This window comes from Siphateles boraxobius, unplaced genomic scaffold (genome assembly GCF_051911475.1).
Source record: "Siphateles boraxobius isolate OS27281-9 unplaced genomic scaffold, OSU_SipBor_1 68, whole genome shotgun sequence".
NCBI classification, from domain to species: Eukaryota; Metazoa; Chordata; class Actinopteri; order Cypriniformes; family Leuciscidae; genus Siphateles; species Siphateles boraxobius.
Genome location: NW_027509195.1, coordinates 13,034,012 through 13,054,865, shown reverse-complemented (window position 1 = coordinate 13,054,865; position 20,854 = coordinate 13,034,012). Strand labels below are relative to the sequence as shown.

The 20,854-nt window shown below is 35.7% G+C and overlaps 2 protein-coding genes across 6 annotated transcripts in view; one reads left to right on the top strand and one right to left on the bottom strand.

The window, feature by feature from the left end:
• Window positions 1–12,050, bottom strand: part of atp2c1 (ATPase secretory pathway Ca2+ transporting 1) — a 47,537-nt gene extending 35,487 nt beyond the window's left edge. Inside the window, exon 1 of the mRNA XM_077214961.1 lies at window positions 11,950–12,050. Coding sequence (XP_077071076.1) covers window positions 11,950–11,973 — 24 coding nt within the window. The 5' untranslated portion in view covers window positions 11,974–12,050. The remainder of the gene's footprint in view (window positions 1–11,949) is intronic.
• On the top strand, window positions 12,040–20,810 carry ubxn11 (UBX domain protein 11). 5 transcript variants are annotated; one of them, XR_013197020.1, is made up of 15 exons: window positions 12,040–12,111; window positions 13,871–13,988; window positions 14,967–15,001; window positions 15,277–15,393; window positions 15,484–15,581; window positions 15,765–15,819; window positions 16,258–16,340; window positions 16,463–16,753; window positions 16,897–16,974; window positions 17,713–17,863; window positions 17,959–18,062; window positions 18,146–18,219; window positions 18,341–18,478; window positions 19,374–19,809; window positions 20,045–20,810. XR_013197020.1 is itself a non-coding variant. In XM_077214985.1 (14 exons), the coding sequence occupies exons 2-14, from the start codon at window positions 13,915–13,917 to the stop codon at window positions 19,525–19,527; spliced, it is 1,452 nt and encodes a 483-aa protein (XP_077071100.1). In that variant the 5' UTR covers window positions 12,040–12,111; window positions 13,871–13,914; the 3' UTR covers window positions 19,528–20,810. The 5 variants fall into 5 exon arrangements, 3 of the variants coding, with proteins under 3 accessions (XP_077071100.1, XP_077071102.1, XP_077071101.1); XR_013197021.1 differs by having other exon boundaries at window positions 12,053–12,245; XM_077214985.1 differs by having other exon boundaries at window positions 19,374–20,810.
• The last annotated feature ends 44 nt before the right edge of the window (window positions 20,811–20,854 follow it).

Here is a 20,854-nt window from a genome sequence, read left to right as displayed (position 1 = left end):
AGACCATTTTCAAAGGCTGCATGATATATTAAAACCATTTAAAAATCCTAATACAGCATAGTGCTATTGTGAAATCTCAAAGGCTGTGATTCAGTTAAATAAATCTATGCGCTGTGGGTTTCTGTGTGAAATGCTGTACTTCATTTCTACATATGCTGCAAGTTAGTGTTGCTATAATGTTCATCTGGGAGTGCAACGTGTGCCATTTCACCGGATTTGTAACATAAATCATTTATACACCTAAGCCAACACAGGAGAATACATCAATATGTTTCTAAATATCCTATATTGTATGTTTGATGTCCACATGTTCTTGTTCAAGAAATTACAGTGATTGCAGCATTGTAAAGTGGGCAAATATTAAAGATTAAATGGACACTTGAATTAAATGATTGTTGCCTAATATTAAACAACAATTTGATCATGCTGCATGTGTAACAACAACCACCAGGCATTTGTTATAATACGTAATGTACATTATAGATTATGAATATTACATTGTGGATTTTAATAGTGTTGACCAATAAACCCATATGATTACTTGCCTTTTAAACTTTATTTGAAACAATTATTATTGTCTCATTGCAATTCTACCTATGTATTTTAAGTTATTTTAATGGTTATTATTATTGTCAAAATAACTGACCGTTTACTCGATTACTTAAATAATCCTTAATGACAGCTCTAGATGGTACTGTACCATGGTACATTTTTGTACCATGCAAATATCAGTATAAAATGACACCGACACTTTATCTGTCATGATGTGGGTTTTGTGTCTTGTCTTTTCATGTTCAGTGATTCCCTGACCTGTCTTTTACTTCTCCCAGGTGTTTCTCGTTATTCCCGACGCCCCCTTGTTAGCTCGTTTGTCCTTGATTATTTAAGCCCTGTGTTCCTGCCCTGTCTTTGTGAGTTGTTGAATGTTTGATGTCAACCTTGGTCGCTTCTGATTCTGAGTTCTGTATTCCAGTCTGAGTCTTTTCTAAGTTTGTAGTTTGTCTAAATAAAGCCTGTACACTGCGTTTGGATCCAGCCTCCTTCCCGTGCTTCTACCGCACCACATTACCAGCGTCACATTATCATTGTCTGTTGTCATTGACAATTGTAAACAGTACTTTTGGGACAGCAGTTTGATTTATAATTTATTCCAAAATCAAGTTTATGCACAATGTAAATATATTTTACATGTTAAACAAAAATATGTATCACATTGTTTATTTGTCTAACCGGTCCCCAAAAAATAAACATAAAATTAAAAAAAGTTTAGGGTCGGTAAGATTTTTTAATGTTTTTAAAATAAGTCTCTTATGCTCACCGAGGCTGCATTTATTTGATAAAAAAAGAACAGTTAAAACGCATATTGCAAAATATTATCCCAATTTAAGAGAACTGTTTGCTTCTTTAATATATTTTAAAGTGTTATTTATTCTTGTGATGGCAATGCTGAATTTTCAGCATCATTACATCATTCAGTGTCACAGAAATCATTCCAATATGTTGATTTGCTGTTCAGGAAACATTTCTGTGAAACAGTTGTGTGGCTTAATATTTTTGTGGTTATTACATAAAAAGAACAACATTTATTTGACATTTTTTATACACCTCTGAAAAATTAGTTTGACAATTTTGATCAATTGAATGTGTCCCTTGCTGAATATAAGTATTAATTTCTTTCAAAAAAAGAAAACTAGATAATCAATTAATTGATGAGCTATGGTAGAGTTCTTAAATTATATTCACGCTTGAATTCAATAATAAAAAAAGACAATTAAGAAGCATCATGCCAGGTTTGACGTCATTAAACACCATTGATTCTTGCCTATTTTTGACATTTGTAATGTAGACATTTGTAATGTGGAGTTTGAAAACAAATGCAAATTAGATGGTTCCTTGCGCACAGCAAATGTATAGTTTCAGAAGACTAGAAATACTCATGCAGTTGTTGGGGGACTACTTTTCTGATACATTTTGTCCATCCACTTTCTTTGAATGGAAACAGAAGCTCTGATATTCAACTGGAAAAACTCTTCTTGGTTTCGAAAAAAGAATAAAGAAAACAACACAGGGTTGGAATAATCTTTAACATTTTTAGAGATCTAATAATAGCTCAACATATCTCTAACTGTATCAGGAATATGATGTGGCTCTATTTATTATAACTAAGATGTGCTATTTGATTGACAGTTTTCTATACATTTACATCATGTTTTAATAGTAAAACTCCGTTACTAACAATTGTGATATCGAAAGCAAGATCAGGCATTTATCTTCTCACTCAGCTGGCGACATACATCTAAAATAAATAAATAAATCAAGCTTTAATTGTTTTTGCGTCTCCCGGGCCCCCGATCTGGGTCTCAATTACAAACTGTGCCTGGTTCTCCCTGACAGAACTGGGCCAAGCGCAGGTTCAAGGCCATACAGACACAGAACAAACTGCTCTCTCAGCGTTCTCCATTAGATGATCGAGACTGATCGTCTGCAGGCCTCTGAGAGGCACAAGGTCACATTCACTCTAGCAGAGCCTCCACGGAGTTGAAACCGCACTCTCTCCCATCAACCTCTCTTCACCTTTTCCAACTGTTCTAGCGTAGGAGTTTGCGTATGTGGTATGAAAAGAATCTGTTAAGAAATGCTTAGTACACAAAAAGAAGAAAGAAAAACGCAGTTCACTAAAACACCCCAGCCCCAAGCCCCAGCCATGCCCTTAACAAACCTCCATCTGACAAGTTGAGCCTTACACAATAATCCTAAACAAACCAGAACACAAATACGCACGAAAATATCTTTGAATGGTCACACCTATATTTCTTTGATTTTTTTTTTATCTTTGTCTATGGAAATTCTTGGACTTCTTTAGTCAAAAGTTGAGGGGAGGGGAAACCTTTATTCCTTTGTGTTGTCAGTCCGCATTATTCCTCAGTACATTTCAGTCCTTCTCTTTGTGAAAAACGTGTTGTACACGTATCAGAGAGAGAGAGAGAGAGAGAGAGAGAGAGAGAGAGAGAGAGAGAGAGAGAGAGAGAGAGAGAGAGAGAGAGAGAGAGAGAGAGAGAGAGAGAGAGAGAGAGAGAGAGAGAGAGAGAGAGCGCGAGAGCGAGAGAGAGAGAGAGAGAGCGAGAGCGAATTTTTTTTATTTATTTTTTTTATTACCATGTACAAAGGTGAGCAGAAGTCGGGTTGGGCAATACACGGAACATTCAAAATATTTTCAATACTACGAATAAAAAATAAAATAAAATTACCAACATCGTGAACCCCTACAGACTGTGCCTTAGATATTTTCTGCCCTATTCTATATGTATGTTTTTTTTTAATACCATGCCAGCGTCTTTAGCTATTTTCAAGGTGAAACCCATATGCAAGTTATTAAAATAGAAACAGATTAAGATATTTAAGATATTTTTCTAAAAATTCTAAATTTGGATTAACTTTTAAAACTTTACAAGGGTGTCAATAGAATAATCAATGTTTTTACAATACAATACAATACAATACAATACAAAGTTCATTTATAAAGCATAATTTAAAAACAACCGAGGTTGACCAAAGTGCTTTACAAAAGAAGATAAAACAAACACAAGCTGTAAAATAAGTGTAAAAAATAAAAGTAAAATCCTGAAACAGCAAGTCAAGGTATATTAAACGCCAAAGAAAATAAATGCGTCTTGAGGGAGGAGTTAAAGGTAGATAAAGTTGAGGCAGTTCTGATATGAACCGGGAGAGTATTCCACAGTTTAGGGCCGATGACAGAAAAGGCACGATCACCTCTATTTTTTAATCTTGTCCTGGGAACTTGCAATAGTCCGGAGTTAGCAGATGTAGAAATGAATATTACAATCAAATCAAATATGAGCTCTGCCTCTGACATGCACATATGCAGGGCTTGATGCTTACTTTCTCCAAGGAGCCATGAAAAATTTATGAGCGCATAAAAAAAAATTAGGGGCGCAATGCATATTTAAAAAAAAACTGTTTTAGCTAAATTAGGGGATATGAGAAGACATAAGTAGAATACAAAAAATACACAAGGTTATTAAATATTTCTGTTTCAAACTGTTTTTAATAATTAAGTAATTATTTAATGTCCTACTTTAAACGGTGTGTGTATGTATATATATATATATATATATATGGCATTTGACAGTATCAAATTTTAATATCACGATAATTGCTGAAGCTTTTATCATGGTACATTTTATTAAACCGGTATTGAATTAGATTAGGAAAAAGTGTTGTCCACTAACAGGTTAAAAGGGGTGGTTGATTATGATTTCACTTTTCTAACTTTGTAATGTTGCTGTTTGAGCATAAAAAACATCTGCAAAGTTACACCACTCAAAGTTCAAAGCAAAGGGAGATATTTTCTTTCAAAGAAATCACTTTTTATGGACTACAACAAACGGCTGGTAGGGACTACACAACATTCCTCCCGGGTTAGTGACATCACAAACCCTAAAATTTACATAAACCCCGCCTCCGGAACACGATTTATAGATTATCAAGACAATTTGCTAATCAATGACTAGAAGATAACTACACATAAGCTACATAAATTCATCAACTAACCATTTAGAAATGTTGTCTACATGTCACTTCTTGAGTCTCTCTATCTTTGTCTGACTCCGGTTTGAACATAAAAGGCTAAAAGTATGGATGCTCCGATCAGGATTTTTGCAGCCGATAGCGATAGCCGATTTCTTGTCATGGTGATCGGCCGATTCCGATCACGATACCGATGCTTAATATACTTAATATAAGACAAAGATAAATACAAACAAAATGGAGCAGTCTGATGCAGCCCACAAGGTTAAATTAAACATTGTCCAATAGTAAACTGTGGAGGACAACAAACATTTAATCACCTAAAATAGAGAAGTCTGATCTAACTTAAACCTTGTCCAATAAAAGTCTGAGCAGAACAAAAATTAAATAAATAAATAATTTAAACAACTAAAAGAACAAATTGGAGTAGTTCGATGCTACTCATTAGAAGGGATGGGAATTTCAAGCAAAAATAATATTCGAAGATGGCTGGCTATTATTGGAAAATCGCACCCCTCCCCGTTATACACGCACACATGCATATATAGGCCACACACGAGAAAAGCGGAGTGCACTGACATTTAAATATAACTTAAAAACGTAAATATTTCATATTTGTTTTATATAATATAATGTTCTTTTTTTAATTTCATCTATGCTGATTATATGAAAAAGGAATCGCATGAGATGGGTAAGATAGGATCATAAGATGCCCAATATATCAGGAGACAATACAGTACATATTGGAGAGGGTCAGACATGATTTTGACCCCTTAATTAAGTTTTGTTTTGTAGAAAGCCATTCTTTAAAGTGAATTTCGTTTTGTAAAAATTGTATCTTAATTTTAATCAATGTTTCATCAACCAATTGGCTGGATTTAATAAATAAGAAGCGAAATATAGCAGACAATATAGGATACAGAGGTGCCAGCGCGTGAACTGGAGCACGTCTCATAAATGAACCGAAACTCAGCGTATAAATGACTTGCCTCACAGACCTGAGAACGTATAGAAAGCTTGAAATGCTTTAAAAAAAACATTAAAATCGATAAGAATTGGGCTACTCTCTGCTTATGTAGGCTAATCCGTATGAAGTGTGCATTTCTCTCTAAGCGCGGAAGAAGGCGTCAACATCGCCAACTGTATCTTTGCAGCCAGAAAACATTAGTTTATTAATAAACAATTCAAATGTATAATGCTGCTTAAATATTACTTTTGCCGGTTCTTTGTGGCAAGCTTTATGCATGCGCTTGATATGCGGAATATGCAATATTACGATAACGCTCATTATGGTTTAGTATATATTTAAGTAATTAAATTAATATAAATATGCAATTAGACTAATGGCTTAAATGAACTACTACTAGTCAACTAGAAAAAAACTTAAGTCGTGCAGGGGCAGCCCAATTTATTATATTATATTATATTTATTATATCTCCTAACCAGCACGTCACTGCGGGCGTTCTGAGCGAGCGGCGCTGTGTGGACTGAGCGAGCGAAGCGCCTCTTCAGAAAGGCGATCTCTCTGGAGGACAATGCTGCTCCACGTGAGATTCCTTTGAAACATACATGGCAAATAGCTCATTTTTTTCATTGTTTCTCGACACATAGTAATTCCACACCGGCGATGACATGACTGCCAAATCATTTAAGTCCCCACGCATCATGTACCTTCTCACGTTTTGACGTAATCAAATTGTGATCGGTTTGTGAGATCGGCTAAGTTTAGTGAGTACCGATCGAGTCATAAAATGTGAATATCGGCCGATACCGATCTCTGGCCGATCGATCGGAGCATCCCTAGCTAAAAGTTTTTGAAATTTTCAGTACATGTCTGTGTGAGTGAAAGCTGTTGAAGCTCGGCCCTCTGTGACGGGAGCAGCAGCTCATTTGCATTTAAAGGGGCACAAAAACTGTTCGTTTTTGCTCACCCTCAAAAAGTGAGAATTTTAACATGCCATATAAAAATATTTGTGGGGTATTTTGAGCTAAAACTTCACATACACACTTTGGGGACATCAAAGACTTATTTTACATCTTGTGAAAAGGGTATTATACCACCCCGTTAATAGGGCTGTCGCGGTGAAGGAATTTCCCTTGCGGTAATTTTGAGTGGCTCAATAGCGCGATATGCGGTATTATCGCCATTTATTTATTTATTTGGATTTATTTGTTGCTATACAAGTGTTACGATGTGGTCAGCATACACAAAAACCAGGGCATTTTAAGTAACCAACATAACCGAAACTAAACAGCGTCTCTGCGCATTGAAAGGCTGTCACTCGCACATCGTTACGGCAACAGACTGTCTTTGAGTGAGTCATTAAACTGATCATTCAATGAACACGTTCAAAAACACTGATTCATTAAAAGGTAGATGTAATGAAACCAGGTGCTGATTATTTTTAACTTTGAGCTCCACTTTTCAAGGCTCAGCTGATCAGCAATGCGTCGCATGGGTAACGCTGAAGCTGATGCTTCACTTAAAGTCCCTGTAAAGTCGAAATGAAGTATGTGTTCTGAGTTTGTCATATCACAGAAAAATGTGTTATTAGCCACCCAGCCAAATTTGAATGATAAAAAAGCCGGCAAGTACATAAATAAGCTATCAAAATCTTGAAAAAATGAGCAGTAGTCTCTGCTCTCAAACGCTGGGGGCGTGTCCGCTGGCTGCGCTGTAACCACACCCACTCACGGTAAAGCTGCCGTTGCCACACTCAACTGTCACCCGCTACAGCCGGAATGGATGCTCCTAGCAGCTTATTAGGCTAATTATAACATAAGCGCACAAGGCAACTTACACTCATTGGTAGGCACGCACTGACGATGATGGCACCAGCTGTCGGCGAGACGGGAGGATGAAGGCCGAGGCGGGAGATGGTCGGTTCAGCCCCATTCACCAGTAACAGCGGATCAGTGAATCCCAGTTGTCTCCGACGAAAGTTTTTAAAACTATCCCATGTAAAATCACTACAGAGGCGGGTTTTGGTGGTGATCCTCAGCTTTCCATCAAGGTGGCTCTTCACAAAATTAATCCACCTCTTCTTGATGTGATCGTTTTTAGGAAATTTAAATAAGGACACCGATCTGTTTTGTACATGATCGCATCCAGGTAGTACGCATTTCCGTGACGAAGACATAGCTAACTAGCGAACTGTACGCTGTAGTAACAGTACTGACAGTAACTCGCGATTGAGCGCCAAACTGATACGAATGTGCTCTATTTATATTGTTAGTGGAGCGGCCAGCCTCAGTGGCTCTAGTGCGTCATCAAGTAGGGGCGGGGCCAGGAGCTCAGGGGCTCCAGTGCATCATCAAGTAGGGGCGGGGCCAGGAGCTCAGGGGCTCCAGTGCGTCATCGAGCCCCGTTTTAGACCCGCCCAAAAAATCCGGCAAATAGCAATAGTGAAAAACTGTTTAACGGTCTAACTCCACAATTCAGTACTTCACAGTTCACAGTCTTTGTAATATGTTTTAGCAATACATTTCTAACATTTATAATGTGTTTAGATTTTTTTTTTTAAATTGCCTTTACAGGGACTTTAATAGAGACCAATGGCATTGATTCAATGCGTGACTTGCTGACTTTTTTTCCAGCGGCTTCCTTGCGCTGTTGATGCTGACCAGCGCTGACGCCGTTCATGGCAAATACCCTTAAACGTTAAAAGAGTGATGACAAATATTTTGCGTTCCTTGGACATGGCAACCTTTTCACGAATATATATAACTTGACCACAAAGACAGAGGTAATCGCACGCGCTCAGTCAATCTCTCATTCACTGTCTGTTTAAGCTTAAGTGCAAATCCACGAAGCCTCAGTACAAATCACCATGATAAACAGTGTTATTATCATTATTAACTTATTTAACGTTCAATACACATGCACAAAGTTCAAAACAAGAAGGGTAGCCTTATGAAAAAAGAAAACATGCAAATATCGCGGTTGCTGCGGTTGGCCTGTCAGTAGCATGGTACTACAATATTGCAGTTATCGCGACAGCCCTACCCGTTAATAGCTTTTTTCTTGCAACCAAATTAACTCTGAACCTTTAAACACAATAAAACAATACACAAAAAATATATAAAGCAAACAAATGTTTCAAACAGATAAAATCGCAAAAGAACTATAAAGAACAATAGGTAGCACTTTACAATAAGGTCAGACCTATTAGTTAACTTTAGTTATTTCATTAACTATCATCATCTAACAATGAGCAACAGCTAGGATAAATTTGTTAAAGTAGTTATTCTTAATGTTGTGTTTCTTCTTAATTATTCCAAGATATTTTTAGAAATGTCTGAGTATTTTTCATCCTTATAATGGAACTCAGTTGTCATCAAAACTATTTTATTAGGCGTTTCAATTAGAAGAAAAAAGTAAAAGGTTTGGAATGACATTTTCAGTGAGCTTAGCTATCCCCTTAAGTATTGGTGGAATATTATGAGAAAAAGAAATGTGATATGATATTATTGACACAGTCCTACTAATAAGTATGAAGTTATGAACAGTGGTTATGATGCCCTATTAAACACAACTAATAAGATGAGAATAAAACATCCTGAGATAGAGGTCTATTTGGTGTATTAGTGACCAAATTAAAAGGAGTAAACCTTGATTCCTTATTTACAAAGCGGATTCAGGATACAAATTCAGTCTAAGAACGAATAAACGATTATCATTTACAATGGAATAAGTCCAGGCTCAGAGATCATACAGTTCAGCGAAAACAAAAAGCACTATTGTCAACTTTGAGAGTCTTCTCTGAGAAGAGTGTTGTTGAAACAAGAACAGAGCTTCCCACAGAGAAAGAAAATCTTTTTTTCTCCAAAACCAAGGTAAACAAGGGACCAAATATCCAAGCACTGGCTGCTCAGTGGTGGGAAAATCGAAAGATTGATTCCACTTGTGAAAATACCAAACTAAAACTTTCAGGATTGCATCACAACGTTATACTGAAACACATGCTACCAACTGCCTTCCTAATTAATTTCACAAAAACTTTTGTTCTGAATTTGTTGTTGCGTTTCCTTAAAACTCTGCATTTCTGAAGAAGACTGGGTTAGGGAGGGTATAAAACAAACACTGACAAAAATCAGTGACCACACACTTCCAGATTTTTCTCAATCTTCAATCTGTCTCCTAAAGCTAATGGGAGCTTCGCAGTGAGTTAAATGCACTGCATAGTTATATATAGATGGAGCAGGGGCTGCTGGGACAGAAAGTAGTTTATAATCTTCCTCCTGGCTGTCCTGACAGTGCCTACAGGCAGAGGCTCTCTGGAACTATTAGATAGCAGAGAGATGTCAGTCCACAAGTGCTGTGAAAAACAGAGGACATGGCAGCGGCAGAGAGGGAAATCCAGTGGAATGAGGCGGTCTTCACACACGCAAATCCCATAACACACACATGGAAAGAGCAAATATACCTTACTCATCATCATCCAAGAGGTGACCAGTCAGACACCCACTAAACTCTCCCTCACCTACTCAATCATACACAAACACATCATACTGTAATGATCAGTGTTGCACAATACTATTGGGTTGTACTTCAGCCTGTAGAGCGCAACACTGACCGCCCGCTTTTAAGAATCCACGGTTATGTAAGTAGGCTACTTGCCCTATTCAATGTCTTCACAGGGACTTAAAAAAAAACAGTTCTGAGATGAATCACAAAATTACAAACCTAATTTAAAGCAAAAACAATGCAATACACACTGCAACACATGCATAATACGATTTGTCAAAATTAACCAGCGACATAACTGGTGGTTTCCGTGTGTGAAAATAAACTTCAAACGAACCTGCTTCACTTCACTTTTGTTCAATACGTATTTAATAGAATCTTATCTAATCACACTGAGAAACAACGGCTTTCAGAGTTTGCTTATTTATACAACATTTTTCTTAATTAACTAAGCTTACTGTAGGAAATTAAATTACCCCAACTTTAAAAAAAAATTATCAAGACACAAAGAATTGATGCAATTTGAGAACAAAAATCACATTACATTAAATCTGCACAAGCCTAAATGTTAAATCAAAATCTCAATCTGCACATAAGGTGTGTTCATTTTATGTTGTTTTTAAAAACGAATCTCTCTACAGATATAAAGAAAGAGGTGTTCACTTCCAGAAACCTATTGTTGTGCTCTATTATTGTCTATTATTATATAACTAGTGGTTTCACATTAACTAGTCACGTGACACTCGACTGGTTTTCTGTTTGCAGGGATAGATGTTGACAATCTAACCTGACGAGTCTGTCGCCACTATGCTATAGATCACAATATACATGTTATTGCCACATGAATGTCTGCAAATTAGAACGACACCTATGGCACGCAATGACTGCGAGAAAAACCTCCTTGACTTCCGTAATTTTATCTAATCAAGTGTTTCAAAATCTTGAACTTGCCTACAATGTTGCCTAGAATGCTGTCTAGGCAGGCATCTAACTAAATTTTGAGAGACAGCCTACATGAATGCATTGCATTCCCTCTGCCAGAGCACGATGAACTGGTCTTTTTGTCATTAGTGCTTGTAAAAGCCTCTAGTCAAACACACCACACAGTGGCAATGAACTTTAAACACTACATTAGCCAGAGAACGACAGCAGATTGGCTGGGGTGCAGTTTAACTACTCATGTGATGCTTATTTGGTTACTCTGAGGCCTATTTCTAGAAATAATACAATAGTTCCTGTTCAGTTTGTTTAGGTGCAGATAATATATAATTTAGCTGTAAATAACAGCTGAAAAATCAGAGAACACGTTTGACAGGATGTAACTATAATGTGCGCGCGACAGTATGTCAGATAAAACCGCTAAAATATATATTTTTTCAATGCTCTACTACAAATATATGTTACATACGACCAAAATAAAACAATTCAATCCCTACTAATTGGCTGAATGTAACGTTATCACTTATTCTCACTCTCAACTAAAGTTCCAAGCGTCCTCAGCCGGAAATGCGCTTAAGTGTATTCTACTGATTTCATCTATAACACTAATACATCTCACGCGAGACGGTTAAGTGGTTATTTTGGTAGGACACTGACAGCACAGCACATGACGGCTGACCTTAAACCTTCTCCCGTCGCTTTTCTAGCCTGTGTAATGTTGCGTTGCTTTCCGTTGAAGGCGTTAATTTGAATGACGGTTGCTCGCCGAGCGTAAGCGGCGACAAGCATGCTTTCTGCTAATGTTTAAATCACACCAGCGGGTTTCTAATTATGTTTTAGCTGTGTTTCATGACATACAATAACACAGAACGTAGTGTGGAATAACGTCTAAAGAAACGGGGCTTTGTCTGAGCTTCGCAGTGGGTATTTTAGAGCGCTATAAAGCCGACAATGGCTCACGGAAAAAGGAAAAATGTCTTTTCTTGAAACTTACCAGCGGGTCCTTTTTCTTTTGCATCTTCCGTGAGCTTTCGTCGATTCTGCCTGACGGCCACTGATGGCGTAATCGCGCAGGGCACGCAAAAGGGGCGGGGCGACGGAAAGAGACTTGGGAATTGTCAATAAACAACTCGCTGATTGCAAGCATTGACCGCAAGTAAAATAATTTCCAGGAAAGACTTTTGATAGTTGTTGATATAGTTGCATTGATGCGTACTTAGAAATCAATTATAATCGTATAAAGAGTGACTATTTGCACTAGGAGTAAATGACCTCTGTTAAGTATAACAAGTAGGCTATGACAGCTACTTTGTCTCTAAATTTTGAATATAATACAATTGTCTCTTTTTTAAATTTATTTTCCCTTAAAAAGAAAAACAATAATACAAATAATTGAACGAAAGTAAATCAAATAAAGTCCTATAATAATAACAACAATCTGTCTATTTATGGTTACCTTAAAGTGAACAGCAGTCTAATTTTTGGCTCAGGGTTGTGTATATGTGTGTGCATATATATATATATATATATATATATATATATATATATATATATATATATATATATATATATATATATAATGCCTAATATATATATATGTATATGTGTGTATGTATATGTGTGTGTGTATATATATATATATATATATATATATATATATATATATATATATATATATATATATATATATATCAGTTTTAGGTAAATAATGCGCTATGAACAACACATCCTTTTTGAGATCTGAAAATGTAAGACACAGACAGTGTAAAGAAGACAAAGAAAAAATGCAATACTTTTTTTTATATATTTAAAATAGTTTTTTTTTTTGCTAATTTGATAAACCAGTCATGACTCTCTCCCTCGGGCCTTTTAGGATCTTGTACACATTGATATCTATAGTTTTACAGCTTTTAATAGATTTTAAATAGTTTTTGTGAATAATAATAATTATTAAATAAACATTTTCTAAAATGTCCCTTATCACGCATATTGTTTTGTATGGATGGTCAATAGAGTTATTTTCTAATCTCCAAATAACAGTTATCTGTGAAGTTAAAATATTACACACACACTATATATATATATATATATATAAATATATATTATTTATTTTATTTTATTTTTTATATATTTTTTTTTATACATGAGATATTATGGAATGCCCAAAGTAATTTTTATCCAGATAAAAGCGACAGCTTTTTACAAATTTGTTTCCCCACCGCATTGGTGCTATATACCATATTAATTTTTATTTATATTATGAATACGATTTTATTTAAATTTAGTTTGAGTAAATTGTCAATTTTATATGGATTTTTTACATTTCTATTTTGTTTTATTTTTTCAGTTTTAGTCATTTTAGTACTTAACTTATATATTATTATTTCAGTTAGTTGTCAAATCAACAAGTAATTTTCTAATTTTACTAAATTTCTAATTTTCGTTTTTCATCTAGGCTATTTTAATGACCTTTTTTCAGCTAACGAAAACGAGTTTTAATAGTAAAAGCAATGCACGTTTTTGTTTACTTAATTTTTGTTTGTTTGTTTGAAACTTATAAAATTTATAGAGTTCATTCCCATATTTATTTTCTTCAAACTCAAGTAATCTAACGGGTTAAACTGATGGTGGTACTTCACTCATTGATCTCAGCTCCATCATACCCAGATCCGCAGCGCCACACAGTGGAGATTTGAATAAGTGAATCTTTCTCGTTACCAATGACAACTGTTCAAACAAACTTCCCTGTACTGAAAACAAACTTAGTTTAACACAGAAATCCGCGTGAAACTTAACAAACAAGCCCAAATAGGTCAGCAAATGGGTTAAATGTGATGCTTTTCTAAATATCGTGTTCTTGGGAATTAGGAGGGGTAATGTTTTACCTTGTTTGTTGCTAATTTTCTGTATTCTAGACATGCTCGTCTTCATAACCGAATAAACTCGTGTTTTTGGAAACATGAGCTCACCGCTGTCCACCCTGAAGAAGAACAAACGAGCTCCTCTACCAGAGATACAGAGTAATGATGATGGGTAAGTGATGACAAAATGCACTACTTGGCCTATAGTGAATGCTTAATGTTAAGCACGTGTATATTTTATGAAAAGCTGTAAACACTGACACTAGAAAACATTTCATTATGTTTTAGGAAATCCAACTGCGCTAGAAATGACAATCTAAGTTAGACTTTTATCTGAATATCACATACACACATTTTTGTCTGTTTATTGTTGGAGCAAATCCGAATAATTTGTTGTATTGTCATATGCAAATTATTTGTTATAATTTACATTTTTTGTAAGTTAGTGCACCCTGCTTCTTTTCGGTGTAAAAACCCAAAAATAACTTAATTCATAACTAACATTATTTGCTAGGTTTCACGTGAAAATTAAGATTGATATAAGTTTTAGTGCACCTTGCTTCTTTTCTCTGTAATAACCCAAAAAATAATTTATCAATAACATCTAGTTTTCAAGTATATTGTGGTCCAGACTAATATAATGTTAATACATATTATCTCACATATATCTTATGTCTTTTTAAAAACAAGCAATATGATTGTGTTTGATTGACATTTAAGGAAGTATTTCGATAAAAGGCTACAGAATAATCAGTTAATTTAAAATGGCCTTTTGATTCAATTTTGATAATATCATGCAGATATCTGTAATTTTATGGGGAGGATGGGATGTTTTGAATTTGTCGCTAATACATTTTCTATAAAAAAATACATTGCTCTCTGTATATCCAATACATGATGTAGCTCTCCCTCTCTCTCATATATATGTGTGTATGTGTGTGTGACCATTTTAAATTAACTTCGATTAGACAATTATGTTAGGTTCCTGTTCTTTGGAAGTCTGCTGTAGCCTTTTATTGAAAGACGTTCTTAAATGTCAACACAATCATATTGCTTTTTTAAAGTTATTATGCTCAAAGTTACTGCGTTACAAGAATGACCCAGACAATCTTTGAAATAATCAGATGTCGTAACTGTTTTTGTGATCTAGGAACAGAAAGCCTTACAAAGAAAGGTCAGACACTGGTAAGACTTATAGACATTTTACAGTTTCCCCATCTCTCCTAACAAGCAAATGAAATGGCAAGATAAATGTCACAAGAGTTTGAACTGTTTTTCTAATGCCATGCTTTACAGATTAAATAAATGGCAGGTTTCAGTCCATGCCAGTTTCTGAATATAAAAACATATGGGAAATAAAATAAGAATATACAGAATGCAAAGAACACAATACACCAATACAAGAATTGTACCATCTGATCATATAAAATCACTTACATGTATCAATTTTTATGTTTCAGACTACGAAGCTAAATTATTCCAAAACATTTTCCCACAAAACCAGCCAGTGCCGCACATCATGGACAATCTTTCCACTGTAAGATCAAAGGTCATGCAAAAGAAGAATGCAAAAGAAGGTACCATGACTGAATCGACCAAATAAAGTAGATGTGTCTTCATCACAACTTTAAATATGGTGTCTTTTAAATCTTCTCTAAATGTCACAGCTCCTCCGAGTGATTTGGAACTGATGTCAAGTATGATGCAGAAGATCATTCAGCTTGAGAGAAAGGTGAAAACTCAAGCTGTGGGTATAGAGCATAAGGTAAGTCACTTGCTTTATTCTTACGGTCTCATTGTCCTACAGACTCAACATCTAAATCTGCTTTGCTGTAGATATTTAAGTGTCCAAGTTTGTGTTTATAATCATCAGTGTTATGTCAGATATCATTTTTCATGTGTCATCATGTTGTATCAGCACTCCTTTTCCTTACACTTCCTGCTCTAGGCAAGACAAATAGCGGTTCTGGAAGAGAAACTGAATCTTTTGCAAAAGGCAAAAGGTAATCATCATGTGTTAAACAAACAGGAGGTCAAATTGCAGCAAGATTAAGTTAGCAAGATAGAAATAAAATCAATAATATTAAATTACAATAAGAACCCATAAAGAAAACACATTATTACTAGATTTAAATGCCTTTTAAATCCCCCAATTCAATAGAATCATATATTATTTTAAATTGCTATTTATATAATATATCAATTTTAAGTATTTATTGTTGTAATCTGTTCTGATTTGAATTAACAAATATATGTATCCATATGATTATCATCATTGTTTTACAATTTTTGTTATAAGAATCAAATGAGACATGTCAAACATCTGGACATTACATGGCTGAATAGATGATTTGGGGTTAACATTAAAGTACTAGTTTTTGCTAATACTTTTAACCAGTTTAAAAGCTTGTCTAAACAAATGTGTTCGTCTTTGGCTTTAGAGAAATCTGCAAGTAATGAGAACCAAGATGAAGAATTGGTTCAACTGTGCCTCAAGCTTCAAAACCAAGTGTTGGAAATGGAGGTGAGGAGCTGTTACTAATGTATGTTATGGTAGGCAGAAAACAATACACAGGTTATTCCTGTATAATTGCAACAAAATAGTTATTAGCAACTCAACACAATGGCATTTTTCCACCCGCACAGAAGTTTCTAAATGATTATGGAATGATCTGGATCGGAGGTTATGACGAGCAAGCTAACAGCCAACTTCCAGCAGTAACTTGCATACGCAAGAATTTCAAAATGAACTATGACCTGGTCATGCAAAACATCCAAGAACTGAACATTGTAGCAGGGGAAGGGGAGTCCCATGTGACCGCCATTCCTGGTGGGGCCAAACTTACCCAGAATTCTTCCATACCTCTTTGGCTCTACAAAAACGGCATTGTCATTTTCAATGGTCCATTCCGCTCCTATCAAGAGCCAACCACACAGGTTCAGTTTTCCTGCTTTCGACTTACAGTAAATCACTAAATTTGACTACAGAAATACTGTACATTTCCTTCAGCCAGCTTCTGTTTACTTGAAATAAAAGATCAAATTGAGTGTTCCTTGTAAGATTTACCTTCTTGTTGCAGGAATGCATGCAGGACTTGATGGATGGGTTTTTTCCTTCTGAGCTTCAGGAAAGGTTTCCTAATGGTGTGCCCTTACAGGTGTGTACTGGGAATGTATGCGGTTATCATCATTAGTATCATTACTACAATTACTATTGCTCATATAGGGTTAAAATATACCAAACCCCTAACCCTACACTAATGTTCAAGTTTTGGGTCTGTAAGATTTTTAAACGTTTTTGAAAGTCTATTATGCTAACCAAGGCTGCATTTATTTTATTCAATCAAAAATACAGTAAAAAAAAGAAGTTATGTCATGAGAACGTTTTTTGATTTTGATATAATTTTAAAATTTAATTTATTCCTGTGATGACAAAGCTGAATTTTCAGCATCATTACTCCAGTCTTAAAGGGATAATTCACCCAAAACCTAACCCTAACTTACCCTCATGTTGTTCCAAACCTGTACGAGTTCCTTCTGTTGAACACAAAAGAAGATATTTTAAAAAAATGCTGATAATCAGGAAATAATACTATGGAAGTCAATGGCTACCATCAATTGTTAACCAACATTCTTCAAAATATCTTCTTTTGTGATCAGATAAAGAAAAACTCATACAGGTTTGGAAAAACTTGGGTGAGTAGATGACAACATCTTCATTTTAGGGTGAACTATCCCTTTAAGAGTCACACGATCCAAGTGTACAGTAGACATGCATTATACCTTTTACCAAATCTTGTGACGTGGTGAGAAGTACTTCCCAAAATCCCATAGACTTGAATTAATAGAAGGACCCTATGTTTATCAGTTATAATGTTCTTGAACCACACAAACAGGTTCATGACAAACGGGACGAGGAGTTCGTAGTTAGGCGCCCATGGACTGAGTTTCCTGGAAGAGGACAAACTATAGATGGAGCAAGGCGGCAGTCGGTGGACAGATCTGAGCAGACCATCTCCACAGCGCCAAAACAGAGTCAGATACCAGGTTTGAACCTGTTTTTGGTAGGACTTGAAAATGTACTGCTACTGTATTATTGTACTTTACATCTTGGATTTGAATCCATCTTCTGTGGCATTTAGGCAAAAAACTGTCTATGGAACAGTTTCTGCAAAAGCTCCCACAGACTGTAGTGAAGGCAGGCAAAGTGATTAGTATACGCGACTCAGTGAAGGCTCATCTACAGGTCAGTATAGTCATGTTTCAGTCTGTTCTGTTTAGGGTCGTTCAATCACATTTCCCATTGAACTGAATTTTTGTTTTGTTAAGGGCTTCCCTGATGGTGCCAAGAGTTATTCAGCAACCACTGTGGAAACATCCGCCCTGCGGGCTTTGAGAGAACGGTATCAAAAACCTTATTTTTAAGTCATGACCAAACAGAAGAACGTTGATAGATAGCATAAAAGTTGATTAGAGTTGCTGAATTGAATAATTCACTTTTCAAATCCATGTGGTGTGATTCAGTGAGGTAGATTTGACACTATCTGCAAAAGACGTCACCACACTGCGAGTGAAGTCTGAGGATGGTATGGAGACATTTATCATGAAAATGTACTTCACTGAGACTTTTGGAGATCTCCGTCATTACCTGGACATGAAAAGGTTTGAGATACTACTAGCATTTTACATGATCATAAATATGCTTGAGATGTACGCAACTTGATTATATTGATTTTAACTAACGTTCTTATTTTCTTAATTTAATATTGCGGTTTATTATAAATGATTTATCCGTGCATTTCATTATTTTGTTAATTTTAAAACTCAAGCGCCCTCGTAATCTTTTCTGATGACGTGTTTACTGACACGAGGGCGGGACAACCTGTCACTCATTTGAAATCAAAACAATAGCAAACCACAATTATCTAACAATCCAATCAATTCCTGAAGGACAAAATCTTATCTTGCCCTACATTTTTTCTTGTTCGAGAAGCCACACATTTTGAAGGGATAGTTCACCCAAAGATGAAAAATCTGTCATCATTTAATCACCCTCAAGTTGTTGCAAACCTGTATGAATTTCTTTTTTCTCCTGAACACAGATGATATTTTGAAGAATGTCAGTAATCAAACAGTTGACGGGACCCCATAGACAGCCATAGTATTTTATTTTCCATACTATGGAAGTCAATGAGGCCCATTAACTGTTTGGTAACCCATATTCTTTAAAATATATTTTATGTTCAGCAAAAGAAATAAATTCTAACAGGTTTGGAACAACTTGAGGGTGCGTAAATGATGAATTTTCATTTTTGGGTGAACTATCCCTTTAAGGCAGCATTCTGTATATTCTTTCCAAAATGCACTGTATCTTGTAGATCAGGAGAAATGCAGAAATAAAATACTTGTAATTCATTCAATACTGAAATGTAACAAAAACAAAAAGTGCATAAAATAATTAAAATCCCACAATGTATGCATGCAGTCTATAATTATAAGCATTACTGCACTAGTTTTCATACTTTCCAGACAATAATTTGAGCCAATATTTTGACAGAGGACCGGGTGCTGCGCCATATGACATCATTAGCGCATTTCCACAGCGGTGCTACAGTGATGAAACCCAAACGCTTCTGTCCTGTGGTCTGACTCCAAATGCATCACTGCTCCTGCGTCCACAAGCTGCTTCTCACAGACAAAACAACGCTTAACTAAAACTGAACAACCATTCTCATGTTATGTTAAATAACGAGCAAGCATCATCATTAGCACACTATCACAGCATCGCTGACTCCAAATGACTCACCGATCAGTCAAGAAATTTTTAGATTTTGATAAATCAATAATGAAATGTCCAAACACATCAAAAAAATAGAACAATCAATTTGATTCAATTATAAATAAAAAACAACTCAAATTACAATATTTAAAGGGATAGTTCACCCAAAAATGAAAAATTAGCCCATGATTTACTCACCCTCAAGTCATCCTAGGTGTATATGACATAATTCTTTCAGACGAATACAATCGGAGTTATATATTAAAAAAAAAAAGTTCCTGGCTCTTTCAAGCTTTATAATGGCAGTGAATTGCTGTTTCTGTTTTGAAGTCCATAAAAGTGCATCTATCCATCATAAAAGTGCTCCACACGGCTCTGGGGGGTTAACAAAGGCCTTTCTGAAGCGAAGCGATGCCATTCACAGCCATTATAAAGCTTGGAAGAGCCAGGACATTTTTTATATATAACTCCGATTGTATTTTGTCTGAAAGAAAAATGTCATATACACCTAGGATGACTTGAGGGTGAATAAATCATGAGCTAATTCTCATTTGTGGGTAAAATATCTCTTTAAGTTATGATAAAATAGAAAATTTTATTTTTCTGTTATCTTTAAATGAACCAGGATGTGATAATATGCTGTCAAAGTGGTTTATGGTTTGTTAAACTCCCATGTTATAGTAAATCTTTCAACAGTTGAACATATAGCACTATTTGTATACATTTCCAGGGAATTAATTTAACTTATAAATTGTCTTTGTGAGGTCAGTTACACTGAAATATCCAACTATTAACGAGTTTGGCTGTTTGAGCTACTCCTTATTTTTGTAGAATAGTACTACTTTTCGGTTTTAATGAAAATTTTAGCATTCCTATATTACCAAATTATAATTAACTATTAGAAGTTCTAATAATTTCTATATTACCAAAAGAGAATATTGGCAAGCAGGGTGGGGCCGAGAATAGGTGCAAGGCCGGTGGCACGGGTGTTAATGAGTGTTACCTGGACGCCACACCACCCTTGAGTCCCGCGGAGGAGCTCCGGAAGGATAATAGGAGGAGTGACGACAGTGCAAGACGAGAGAGGAACAGGCCTGGACCATTTATGTCCTGTTTTATTATGTTTATGTGCGGCAGCCGTCCATAAGGGGCTGCCGCTTTACTTTCATTTTGTAGTGTCCATCTATTTTGATATTAAAGTTTATGTTGACAGTCGCCGGTTCCCGCCTCCTCCTTCCCTGAGCCTTTAAACCTTGTTA